The sequence below is a fragment of the Streptopelia decaocto genome (assembly GCF_964273445.1).
Source record: "Streptopelia decaocto genome assembly, chromosome: 3".
In the NCBI taxonomy this organism is placed as follows: Eukaryota; Metazoa; Chordata; class Aves; order Columbiformes; family Columbidae; genus Streptopelia; species Streptopelia decaocto.
Genome location: NC_138656.1, coordinates 45,902,300 through 45,916,903, shown reverse-complemented (window position 1 = coordinate 45,916,903; position 14,604 = coordinate 45,902,300). Strand labels below are relative to the sequence as shown.

Sequence of the window (14,604 nt, the reverse complement as noted above, 5' to 3'; positions counted from 1 at the left end):
TTAGAATGCCTAGTTTTAAAAAAAACCAAATCTTTTCTAAGATCAAGAGAAGTAAACTAGGAAGAACACAAGAAAGGAATTTTTTTCTGCATAACTTAATTTTCACATTACTTAATTTGAAAATAGTTATTAAAATAAATAGTTTATTACATTTAAAGCTGTTTTATTAATATCAGAATGTAGCAACAAGGTAATATTTTAAAGACATCTTTCTGACATCTTCCCTAAGAAATTTACAGAATGTAGGATAAAGGGTAAACCAGTAAAATTCTGCCTTCAAACCACAGCCATGCTGATTCCAGTAACCCCAAAGGAGTACAACAGAAGGACTCTCATAGCATTTCAGACATACAATTCTTCTCTCTTTCAGATTAATTTAAATATTTGGTGACAAGTAGATCTAGCTTTTAAAATGGAAGAGTTGTTATTTTAACTGCAACTTCAATCTAGAGTAAAGTGGTCCCAGTCTAGCAAAGCACTACAGAATACACCTAACCATAAGCACACAAGAAGTTCTCTGAAAGCCACTTCTGTGGTGATTTGCTAGAATGAAGTTAGAATGTGTAGTCTCTTTCTTTTCTCGATATTTTGCCCTTATTTTTACAAAAACGTAACAGATTGTACAACAGAGAAACTTTGAGAACAGCTTGAGGAACTTGCAGAAAACAAAGTCAGAAGAAAACTGTAGTTTAAAAGGGAATATGATGCTGCTTGCCTATGGCCAGTTACCAGCCTCCTTTCTCTCAGCAAGTCATTATTCTCAGAGCACCAGGGCCAAAGCTCCACACGCTGGCAAATGTCAGGGTAGAAACAATTGGAGTTTGCCATCCAAGGTGGCTGTGGTGAGCTGCAGTTCAAAAGAAAAGAACATATGGCTTTAATATAGATCTTTCCAGTGACCGAAATTTGCTTTAGGGCAATGAACTGAATAAAGATCATTAAGAAGATATTTAAGTTACTTCTATGTTAAGAGGTCCAGGATTCATTTCTAAAAAGGAACAACTTAACCTAAAGACTCTTCTCAACCCAGCTAATCTGAAAATTCCATTTTACTTAGATTTTTCTTTTCCATCTATTTTCAAATTTGTGTCAACATCCACTAACACATCAACAGTCTGTAAAACCAAAGCATATGTTTAAACCACATAGAGAGTCAAACAGATTTCACTGTGTATGACTCAAGAAGGGAGCGTGGAAGAAATAAGAAAGAGCTGGAATAAATGAAGATGGAAAATACTATGAATTAAATCAAGCATACCAACAAATGCAGTTTTCTGATTTTATTGGTGTCAAATGTAGTATAAGAATTTCCTTTTCAAGAAAGTACATTGAAAAAATCCACAAACCTTTATGAAGAGGCAAGTCTCAAAGACATGAATAAAGAGCCTTCAACTGCTACAATTTCTTTTACTAGTCTCACAAAACTCTAATTACAAAATAAGAGTAATAATATTTCCTGCAATTATTTCTACAAACAAATACTTGAAAACCTGCTGTAGCTCAGAAAGTGATGATCTACAAATTGTACCTTTTACTCAATATTTTTACTCCTTGCATATTTGGGTTTACAGTTATTCATACTAGTGATAAAAATCTGAAGAGCTGGAACCAAATATGTATCTCACGCTCTAACCAGTTCATCTGGTGAACTTTTCTCATCCTTGTTTTTCTTGATCTGTTCTTTGTTTGACGTGTTTACTCATTTGTTTTCTTCCTTTGGATAAAGTAGCTCTGTGGTCAATAAATTATCTTCTTGGCTTTGTGTTCCCTCCGTCAACATCTCCAGTGACAAATGCTTTTAATCTCTCACAACTGTTATCTCCCAAAACATTGAATTTTGTTTTCTTATTTTCTTCTTTCTCACTCTCACTTGTGTAATCTTAAAGTATAGACTACCCAGAACTGTCCAGTCTAATTCTTTCAACTGTATTTTTTACAGCTATCCAAGACTATTACATCTTTCCAAAGACTTCTATGAGCACCTTATCTACCTCTTTAACTTTTTATTGGAAAAATGATATATCTATAGAATAACTAAGTAATGTATCCTTTCTGGGTTTCTGTACCCATTTGTCTTGTGGAAAAAAAGAAAATGCTTTTATTTTTATTTCATCTTATCACAAAAAAATGACCTAAGCTGAGAAATCAGAGATGGTTTCTATTGTAAATCAAGATTCATTATTCTAGGAGATAATATAGAAACTTTGTTTAATTTTCAATTGAAAATAAAATAATCATAAACAAATTGAATTTTTACAAGACCCAAGGAGGTCATCTGGTCCATCTTTCTGCTCTATGTGCAAATACTGAAAACATTAGGGGGGGAAAAAAAAAAAGTATCTATTATTTTTTCACCTCAAGTGATTTTTGTATAAACAACTTACATATCAAAACATCAAAAATCAATACCTATAAAATCTATTCAAAACAAGAATCATTGATTTTTCATAGAACCAAAAAGTGCTATGCCAGAGGCCACCACACACTGCATTGTTCTGCTTACAAGCTAAGCATTTCTGTCCTTATGAAAGAAAGATTAAAAAAAAACACAACCTTACCAAACTGATTTGCAATTGCAACTTTTCAGTTGATCTGCACAGAAACACTTGAGCCTGCAGCTGGATGATGGGATCCTATCCCTCAGAGGAACTACACTGAGTATCTTTTATTTTATATTCTATTTCTGTTCTATATATATTATCACTAGTAGCGTATTAGTATTTTGTTATTTTATTAAACTGTGTTTATCTTCTTCCACCAGTTTCTCCCTTCTCTTTTGATTATCTCCTGTATTCGGGGTGGGAGGGGGGTGAGTGACCAAGTAGTGCCTAATGATAGGGGGATGCTACTATGCTATTAATGACAAGTTACATAGCCCCACAAATGCTATTTTTCTTTTAATAGGCCATATTACATATTTCAGTTCCATAAAGTATGCCGTTTTGGCAGTAGGGCCTCGTGTGCAGAGCACTAGAACAAAGTAGTGATAAATTTTCCTTATACAACTAAATATATAACAGTACAGTAAATCCCAGCTGCTGAAATGCGAACAAAAGGAGATAACTTAAAAAATAACTGAAAATAAAAATAAGTCAGACTTAATACAAGGATTGGGTGAGCAGTGGCAACATTGGAGAATGGTTCAACAAACATAACATTAATGTTTTAAGGACTCTCATATATGAAGTGTGATTTGACAGGTGAACTACTGGGAGAGTGTTTCATACAAAATTAGTATCATTAACCTAAATAAATAATTTATTCCTTTCTTTAGTGTGAACTTTTCTCACTACAGATATTTTCTTTCTCCCAGCTTTTTATTTTTAATTAAACCATTATATTGGCTTGGGCTTTATGACATCATACCTGTTTTCATGGCAAAACATATTACTATTCTTGTTATTGATTTCACAGCAAGCAGAAAGCTGAAGGGAAAAGAATACTTAGCTTAAAACTCCTAAACATCTTAGCCATAAAAAATGAACTTAGGAAAGGACTCACTAAGTACAAATGTTTTTTGATACAGTGTTCTATTTATGAAATTTGGATCCAGAATAAAGTTCAGTTTCAACAGACCCTCCATCCCAGTGGTCTAACACCTCAGGGGACTGCTTGCAGAATGCATAGAGACTGACAGTTTGAAGCAGCTAATTCTGTTTCAGGTTAGTGTTTATCAAACACATTATATTACTTGCTTCAAAACGGCAGGAAGGGCTCACTCTCCTACTGGGAGTGTGTTTGTACCAAGGAAACAGGTGTGACACTAGAGGATAAACTACACTTTTCTCTGCCAGAAACGATACACCCAGCACATGGTCATGGTATGAAAGCACAGCAATGAAGGAAAGTGCAATTCATTACTCTGTTTTGTGATTAGAAGGGAAAGTTCTCTACAGACTGCATCTCTTGTAACAAGAGAACACCACAATTCACCTTCCATACCACAAAGGTATTTAAGTTTTACATATCATCATTTTAGACATGTGGCTTAGTGTCTTGCTTTGGAATCACAGTTGTCATTGTTAAACAATTTTCAGTATAAGACATATATTTTCAATTTGTCATTGGTGTAATTACAACAGTAATGGAATTAGGTAAATATACTATATATAAATTCCTAAAGTAACCTTCCATCAGAATTATCCAGTCTTTTCAAATGCACATCCTTCTTTTTCACTTTTAATTGAAATCACACATTTATGTGTCATTCAGTTTATCTACATTTAAAAAAAAATCTGGTAAATTTTCTTCAAATTATTTAGATCCAGTAGAAAATATTAGCGAGGAAATCTAGAGTGGATAGGGCTCAATAAAGAAAAAAAAATCTGTATAATCAGTATTTCCAGTTTTGGGAGTATAATTTGAAATGAATCTTATGTACTCATAATGAAGAGTCCAAGAAAAAAAATAACAGTCTAGTTGCCTGCCAAATATTTGTTCAAAAGGCAGGCATGGTAAGTGTCTTACTGCATATCTCAGGTCTCAAATTAAGAAACTACAAACATAAAAATTCAACAAGGAAGAACTGAAAGGAACAAAACCCAGGAAAGCTGAAGAACTTATTTAATCTTTTCCTGGGTTAAGAAACAGACAAGAGGAATAAAACACAATAAATACCAATGAAATTATTCAAGATTAAAAAAAAAAAAAATAGCCTCTTCATCAGTTGTTCTGACTTCATTTGAAAGACTACAGATGCACAGAAAGCCAACAGCAACTTCAGAGGACTTACTTATATAAACATACTCCCACTAAACTAATTAGCAAGTTTGCTATCAAATTAAGAGCTTCAAGTATTTTGACTTGTTTGAAAAACAGAGCTGAGGTAGCTTCAGAAGACAAAGGGCAAACACAACTCTGACAACAAAATCTTATATTTCTCATTTTTGCAGACTGCAGGGTTTCAATCCAGCTTGGCCAGCAGTCCATACAGCTCCTGCATCCCTTGGGACACTTGCCTCACTCACTGAAATGGATGGATATCCCATTTATTGGTGTGCCCAGCCCCAGATTACATGGTAGCCCATGCTGATTCTTCTGGTAGAGGACATATGTGCCACCTAGTTTCCATTTACTCATCTGACTGCAGCACAGCAACATGGCAACCCTTCCTGGCCTGGGAATTCACATACTGTTCAGCTCATTCATGCACAAGGGACCTACTGACAAACTCAGCCTTGAGCAGAGCCTGGTGGAGGGGCACAAAGAACGCAGCATAGTACTAATGATATTTGAGACACAAGTGCCACAGAGAGCATAAGAATCAAAATTGTTTCCCTCATCATGTGAGAATTGACAAGGGTGATTTTGTGGTTTTACTCTCACCAGTAATGCACTTTATGACATATTATTCTACATAAATTTCTCGAATTGCCAAATCTTAGAGTCCTTATACACAAAAGGTTGGCACTCTTTGGCAAAGACTAGCTTGTGCTTGCATCAAGCCTCTTGGAGTCAAATAAGAGACACCATTTCTTGAGGCCAGTGAAGTATTTATTTAAATTCAATGCCCAAAAATGAACACCGTGCCCCATGTGATGACTTAGTAGCACTTATGTAGATTGGACAAACCATAAAAATTGACATCTCACATTATTATGATACCATCTTTCGTTCGATGCACTTAGTACAAAACCTGGCAACTGGAGGTATGACTTAATGTGCAAATTATGCCTGTATTCTAAGAAGAGGTTTTCTAATTTGCCTTAATTAGAGGTATCATGCCAATCACACTAAGCTATTTCAATTTTATTTCCATCACAGACAAAATCACTTTTGTTTCTATACCAGTAATTCTCTTTGGCTCCCATTTTCTTTCCATTGTACCAACATCAATAAGAAATGAAGAACAGAAATATTTTAGACTTTTCAGTCACACTACATTATCTTAATCTTCTTGTTATCTCACAACAGCTCACTTATGCTCTTGATTCTTGTCATATTTATAGCTAAATATAATTTTATTTTTGCAATATTGGGACTTTTTTTCAAGATCTAGTTTACCTTGACTTTTCACATTTTTCACGTAAATCCTCTTTATGTTGCTGAAGTCTTATAGATAAGCACATGCCAACAGATATTGATCATTAAGAAAAGGTAAGAATCATTAGTTTGCTCTAGGGGGAGGAAGCCATGAGAGATCTTTGCTGCTCAAAATAGCAATATTAGTTAATAATAATGGCTAACTAAGCTGCTCATGAAGACATTGCACAAACAGAGCAAGCTTTGGAAGACTCCTCTCTAAACTAAGAAGTCCTAAAGAAGGACAATGGGTCCTGTTCTGAACAGATTTCCTTAGGTTATTTTTAGGCTTATCACTTCATTTTGTGGTTGATTTTTGAACAGTTGGTGTTGCCATCATTCTTGGGCAACATAGTGAGCAGTTTTGGTTTTCTTGCACTATCTGCCTGCCTCCCCAGTCAACAAATGAAGTTCAGAGTTTAGAGTTAAAAAAATTTAGGTTGTTACTCCTGCTTTTTGGGTATGCTTTTTCATTGATCTTAGTTATGGGAGTCTCTAAGATAATCAAAACAGTGCATGTGCTCATCACCAGCCTATATAAAGCCAGAAGATGAAAAGTACATCTCTAATACCAAGAGCTTTGGCAGTGCCATCTTGCTCAGTATGACATAATGTCGTCAAGACAACTGACTTTGAGAAGAAGCCAAAAGGAGAGAAAAGTCTCTCAACAGAGTAACCACTGTGCACACAGTTTACAAAAAAAAAATGCTTAGAGAAAAAAGAAAGAAAAAGAGACCCAAGAAGTTCAGAAAAGAACGGTACTAAAAGCTGTAGTTCAAAACCATTTTGTACTAAGAAACAAGAGAAACCATACTGGTCACATACTGCATAGGAAGAAAAGAAAAACAAAAATAAGCAAACCAAGAAAACCTCCATTTCTGTGGCAAGCACACAAATGAACTGACAAAAACTCCATGTGTAAAAGCAAACATCATACATATAAACAATACCCCTGTCCCAAGAAGGAGTGGGATATACGTGCATTTTCTTGAAATGACCTAGGTTACAAAGTCTCTGACTTCAAGTGGTAATAGAACACCCACCCACTTTGTGAATGTGCATATGTGCTCCCATTGGAAAAAAAGGAAACATACCATGAATGTTTCCTCTTCTACTATAGCCTTGCTTTACCTCCCATTGATAAAATCATGCCTTACATTAACAATGCATGTTTATATGGGCCTATATATGCATGAGTTCATATCCATGCACATATGTAAAGTTTCCTTTTACTTTCTTTAAACTTCAGAAGCTGGTCATGTGCTGGTTGTATTTCAGATCAAGAACACATCAGAGCTTTTTTGGGGGGAACTCTACAAACGTTCAGGAAGCTGCATTTAAACAAGAGAGCTATGTTAGTATTACCATGTCTTTATAAATACACATCAATTAACATATAAAAACACACAACACAATGTAAAGTACAGCTGGTTTGCCTCAGGATATTATACTGAGGGAATAAAAATACTTTACTTCACTGGTTCATGTACATAAAAAGCAGTAGAACGATCACATGCTTCCATTGTTAGAATAACACAACCTACACGTATACTATTTGTTCAGAATTTACAGTATTCAAACAGCCTGTGAGCATTCATATATGAGACTTCCTTTGAGAGTTCATACTCAGAGTCAGGCTTCTTTGCTTTCTGATAAAAAACTGAAAGAATGTCTAAGTTCCTGAATGAAGCCCTGCTCCCAGTGGAATCATAAGGTAAGTCACTAGCAACTACAAAAACTTGCAATTGTTCTCTAGGGGTTTGTGATTTATACCATCAACAATGGTTACCACTTTTGCTTAAATGTGGGACACTTTAATAAAGAGTTTGTCATAGTTGCAATATATTGAAGGCAATCTTGAAGTAGTTGGGTTGCTGTCAGGATGACCAGAGAGATTGTAGAGTGTCCCTCCTTGGAGATATTCAAAAGCTGACTAGACATGGTCCTGAACAACCTGCTGTAGATGGCTCTGCTTGAGCAGGGGGGTTGGACTAGATGACCTCCAAAGGTCCCTTCCAACCTCAACCATTCTGTGATGTCAGGGATCTGAAAATACTCCATGATGAACAACAAAAAATAGTTCAATGAAGTACATTATTGGCCTCAATCATTATTATATGAGAAAGATGCCAAGGTTAGTCAAGTTCTTGGTCACATTAAATAAAAATTGAGTTAAATTCAAAAGAATTAAAATATATAATTAGTGGTATAAAAATGCCTAATAAACCATTTTTAATGTAGAATATACTTGTACTATATTCTTACAATAGCAATTTTTGAAAGCTTGCAAAATACACTTAGAACTCATATGGATGGACAAATGATCAGGAATGGTTTCCAGATCATTTTCTTTAATGATGGGTTTGAAACAACTTGAGTGTAATCTCAGACATTCTTCAAAAGACTGCCTTAATCTCTGAGGCTGCTAATGTTTTCATGACATCATTGACATTACAATCCCATCTCTTCACTCAGTAATGAGAAAAACTGAGGGAAACATGAAAAAGAGTTTTTACTAGTGTCCTGCTCAGGTATATAATTTCAAATTCCACTTCAAAATCTGGACATTAGCTCACAATAAAATACACTAAAATACCAAAATTTTTTCATGCAAACCTAGCCATACAAGCATAGTCAGGCAGCCCCCTTCAAAGTGGTTGTTTTATACCCCTAATTATCTTTGATATACCAGAGGAAAGGATTTTTCTTCCTAAAACTGAAGCATGGATCACAACTTAACAGGCTCGCATTTCTTCTTTTATTATTCTACATTCAAGTGACTGAACATATTTACTTAAACTATATTGCTTTTTTCCCTTTTTTCCTATTTCCAAATCCCTGACATTCTCATACAACTTCCACATTTAAAATAGTCACTGTATAATGAAATAATGTATCACAAGAGAAAGACATCTATCAAAAGAGTAAATCTTCTTTATGAAGGAAATTCTATGACTTCTTGCATTCAATATTTTCAAAACAATTAGCAAGAGTAAATGGGAATTTTCAATATGATTCACCTCAGGTAGTGTTGTTTCTATCTCCATATGGTATTTATAAAATTTCTCCAACAGGCATAATTTTCCTGTGTTACAAAAGCTGTGAGAAAGAGCAATATTTTTTCTTAAAAAGTAGGTGTTAACTGTTGATTACATAGGTGCAGAACAGGACAACAAAATAATTTCTGCCTGGCAGATTTAGACCCAATTGAAAGTAACTGCAAGTGGATGTATTTCTTCAGGGTACCTACATATACACTTCAAATTGTCATTGTAGTTTAAAAGATTTTAAATGATACAAAGACCTCTTACCCATAGAAATAAACATTGTCTGAGATCAGTTGTCTGAAAGAAAGGGGTATAAAAGCAGGCATATCACTAAAACATTAAGCAGTTACCACAGTGAAAGAAGGCATCGTACATTTTATTGGGTTTTAGTTTACTTATGGATTCACAATTTAAATGAAGAAAATAAACAGTGATTAGTTAGTAAACTTATATGCTCATACCAGAAAATTTGCTGAGATGTAGTAAGTCAATACGTAATTTATACTAAAAATAACACAAATGTAATTTTTAAAGAACATCAAATTAATGGTCATGCTAAACAACCTCAGTTCTGCCCTGCCTCTACAAAATATAGTATGACCTTTTTATGTAGGTTAAATTTCTTAAAGCCTCTTAATATTTACTAATGACTTTTCAGCAGACTAAGTGATAGGCATGTATTCCAAAGTTTATTAAGGTACAGTGATTAAATTAAAACATTTCATATGTCTATTCCTCTGGCCTAAAATAGTAGAAAAGAAATAAATGTATATTTGTACCATCCATAAACATGTGTATGCAACAAAGTTTAACCTGAGATTGAAATGTAATTTTATGCATAAACTGCAGAACTGTAGCTTCCTGATGAAAGTAGTGGAAATGTAATTTCATAAAAAATCGTTTCACTAGTATTATATTATCACTTTCCCAAAGAAAAAGCAGAAGTCCCAAGGAGATTCCACTGTGTCAAAAATACTTCTGGAAGCAACTACTGAATGTAATTCTGAAGATGAACCTTGAAGAAAAAAAGCCAAATGTGTTTTCCATGTAGAATGAAGTACAGCTGTTGGCAGTCAAAAAACATAAAACATAATGACACATCAACACATGAAAAAAGTATATTCCCACTATTTAGTGACAAATTGCAACAGTTTGCACATGAAAGTGTACAGGTAACTCATTAATAAAAATGTAAATGTGACTTTATAGTCTCCACAGACTGTATTCTCGGAGACATGGGCACTTGGCATCTAACACAATAAAAAGCACAGATGAGCCCTAAATCTGTGTGCTTTCCTGCCTTTAAACTGGGCAAGCCTACTTGTCAAAGAACGGAAAATGACTTTTTACAGGGCAGGAAGGTACAAGGCAGCAAGAAGACTCTATGGCAGGATCAGCCATATGGCATGGGTTTTCCATTCACGATCACTACAGTATGTATAACCATCCTGAGGAGGGGGAACATTCATTGCACTTTTGCTATTCCACAGATGAGTATTCTAAAATTTTCTGAATAGACTTATATTTTGAGATGATCATTGTTGACAATAGTGATTACAAGAAGTGTTCTGAGATGCAAAGTTTTAATAGCAAAATAGAACATCACATATAAACCACACATAAATACTGTGGACACATAAATGTAGATCATTCTTGTTGTGTGGAATTTCTCATTGTAATCTTGTGCAGATTCACCTTAATATCTTTGAAATCCATACTGTAAGTCTTAGTGATATTTAAGCAGAAATTTCTCCTCCATAGTCATCTATTCCTGTGCAAATATGAGAGTGTACATGTTTTCTTTCTCTGTAACCTTGCACTGTTACTAAGAGTAAGTCATCACATCTGGATTACTCTTCACTTCTTGTCCCACAAAAGAACGCAGGAATAGAAGGACAGCATAGACTGATTTTGCTTTCCACTTTTAATTTTGTTAAATTAGGAAGTTTAATGTGTCTGGCAGCTGAAATGAGCCCATTAAAGGTGCAATTTCCAGATTCCTCACCATTGTAATTTGACTATGAAACAGTAAGATCTACATGTGGAATTACTTATTTCATAGTATGAACATGATTTCATGTTGTTTGTTGCCATTTGGTAAATAAGGACTATATTTTAAGTTCCTATAAATCATACACTTTGCCGTTTCTCAGTTCCTCATTAAACTGATACCTTTTGGACAGCATATATTATAAATATATCACACTGGAAAACTGTAGTGAATATATATGAAGTTATGCACTTTGAAAACTCATTATATATATGGGCAAGAGGGAAGTGGGAAGCAGGAAGAGGGAAGAGGTGCATGACAAAGACTTATACTATGTACAGAGTTTATAAACTGCCCAGAAATAAAATTCTCAGAACAGAAGATTGCTACTGACATGTTCCTCAGATGTGACTTCAGTGCACTCAGTGCTGGAGATCCCGGTGCTCAGCACATGGAGAATTGAGTGACTTGCCAGACTATGAGGAACAAATAGCTTTCACTGGCCAGATACTAGATCAACAATCATAAAAAATAATCTGAAACAGCTTCCATGGCCAAAGCTCGGGGAGCTCAAATATTTGCATTTACAAAGGTAAAACTAAGTCAAAGACTCATATAGTATGTTGTTTTACAAGAGAAAAACAGGTTTTTGTAGGGCATATTTCATTTATAAAAGAAAATTAAGCTGATATACTACAGTTGGGAAAAAAAACATTATTTAATACAGGAAGCTAAAATCTTCCTGAAGTAAAAATGTTTTATGAATTATTAGTTTGGTTTTCTGTACACATTATTAATTTTTCATATTTTTTACAGGTTTCTGTTATTTTCAAACTAAGTCGCTACACACTCATTGAATTATATTTTTGTTTTCTACTTCAGTGTAATTTCTGTTAAAAATGATCTGGTTGTTCTATAATAATGAGGGAAATACAATATTATTTATGTGAACATCATGTAAAATATCTTTGTGTAAAAATACAAAATAATTTTTTTACAAAGTATTGTGATTTATCTTATTTATCACTTTGTTGACAAGTATGCAGATTCCTACATACGCTTTTGACTATAATCCTATAAAATATGAAAGCCCCTAAATACGCACTATGGTAAACATTCTTTATAGTTGGCAAGTGGCAGGGTGAACACACAATACTAATAATATTTGAATTTTCAGAGTACTGAATATTTCCCAATTGCTGTTAACTTTTCAAAATTGTACATATTGAGAAATATTCTGAATGGAAAAATGCAATGCCACATTGCAATTTGGAACAAAAAAAATACTAAAATAATATACACTCACAAAATACTCAGAGTGCTAACAGAATACTAACTAGAGTTAGTTTCCTGGAATTTCTTAGCTCACAAAAGAAAAACAGAAGATAGATGAATAGCTTTCTTAAAATGTGTTTTTCCTAAGTGCACGATTTGTACAGCCAAATGAGAAGTTTAAATGTAGCATGTCAAGTAACAAGCTCATTCAGTGTGCTGTACCTCAAACATACTTACAAAAACATTTGCATTAAGTAACTCTGGGGAGTGGTTAGAATGTATACATTACATTTAAACCCAAGTTTTAAAACAACTGTAAGTCTTATAAGGAGAGACTGTTATTTATATTGTAATAGAAACAAAAACAAAGAACTTTAAGGCTTGAAATTTAGACCATGCCTATACTGTGAAATGAACCATGGTGCTGTTATTCTTGAGTCAACAGAGAATCAGGTGATATGTCCATATGGTTTAGTCCAGCACGATACAATCCTATTTGTGTGAGTTCACAGGCAAAGTAGCAGTGTTAGTTTGTTATCACCTTCCAGTGAGTTAGTAAAGCAGACAAGAGTTTTGAGCTAATCTACAGTGCTGGAATAAAAGAGTTAAACTCTGCCAGGTCACAAACTGGCTTGCCAGTACTCCACTGATGAGCACTGGTGTGAATAAAGTAAGCCTGGATTCTTCATGCACACTTACATAAATATGCCCTTACTGCTATCAGGTATTCAGTCTTTACTGATAAAGAGAGGCCATTTATCAAGAACTCTAAATTGGAGTAGTCTACACAGACATTCACAGTCTGTGTGTGCATCTGCAGTGAAGCATCTTAGACTAGGGATGTCTATAATGTTTGCACTCCTCTGTTCTCTGTACTGTTGTCTGAACATGACCTAAAAGCTGTAGAGAGTGTCCCCCTTTTTGATTACAAACTCAACCTCTCCCTTTGAAAAATGACTTCAAAACAAAGGGAAAGAATAGAGCTGTGAATATGCACAACACTTTCTGAAGAATACCTCCCAGTTTTTAAGGAAACATGCTCTGGGTGACTCCAAGCAGTATAATTTCAGTCTAACTGATTTGACAAACTCAGAGATATTAGAAGGACATATTCACTTTAGCAGGGGTATCATTTGTAATAAAAGCCTGGGTCAATCTTCAGGTGGCAAGTATACAGATCACTGGCTTAGAAGCACTTCCATAATTTTCTTGGGAGTCTTTTTGGCTTGAGCTGACATCTTGCTGCTGGTAATTCTCTGCAGGCACTTCACAGCAGATACACACAAAGTTGCCACTACTTTTGAGAGGAATTTACTGAAAGACTTAAGAAAAATCTTGTCAGAAAACAAAGCAAAACAACACAACACAAAACAAAAACAAACAAGCAAACAAACCACCAACAACAACTACAACAACAACAATGTGCAATAGCTCTTTTTAAACAGCCTGAATCTGTATTTTCCAGGGATTACGATGGTTAGTGAAAGGTCGTTTTCATTAAAAGATTAAGTTATTAGGCTATGGACATAAAGTTACACAGCAAGCTAGTATCCCTTTCTGTGATATGGTCTCTAGAAGGAGAAAATGTCAATTACTCCAATAAGTTAAGGATGTCAGCATATGAAAAAATTTAATATTCTTCCACAAAAGTACTGAGCAGAGACTGATGCTAAGCGCATCTTCACACAGGTCACAGAATTCATCATGCTAGAGGGGGAAGAAATGCGTCTTCCAGGATTGAAAGGGATCTGATTACATTCAACATTATTATGCCAGTCCACTTCACTGCCTATTTGCAGGTTCCTTTCCATTATTAATTATCTGCCAAGTAAACTTGCCTTAACCCACAGAGTCATACAATATTTCTGTAGTCTGGAGCAGATTTATGAACTTTGTGTGGAAGCTTCATTCCAAGCCATTAGACAAGTTTATCACCAAAGTTAAAGACTGCACTGGTAAGCAAAGTAGGTCCTGAAATCAAGTTATCACTACCAAGTGTATGAAGTAATTTTCTTGGAAACACACTGTCTTGCTTTGCTCTGTATTTACAGCACTAGAGGAAAACAGTTTGAAAAAAAACTGTTCTGGAGCAGAAAAGTTGACATCTTCCTATCGGTGGTCCTGTTGGCAGAAGAGCTATCAATAGAGGGAAGCTTGGAAAAGGTTGATTATGGGGCCAGGCCCTGTCTGGCCACAGAAGCTCCTGGCATTAAGCACAGCCTGAGGGCACTGCAGACACTGGCTGTTTCACAGGAAGCAGAGCTCTGTACT

At 34.9% G+C, this 14,604-nt stretch overlaps 1 protein-coding gene across 1 annotated transcript in view; it reads right to left on the bottom strand.

Moving 5' to 3' along the window:
• Positions 1–212: 212 nt before the first annotated feature.
• The window catches only part of WDR27 (WD repeat domain 27), a gene marked incomplete at its 5' end in the record, with an annotated part of 106,482 nt that continues 92,090 nt past the window's right edge, over positions 213–14,604 (bottom strand). The window contains one exon of the mRNA XM_082048940.1: positions 213–847. Within this exon, the coding sequence (XP_081905066.1) occupies positions 800–847 (48 nt within the window). The 3' untranslated portion in view covers positions 213–799. The remainder of the gene's footprint in view (positions 848–14,604) is intronic.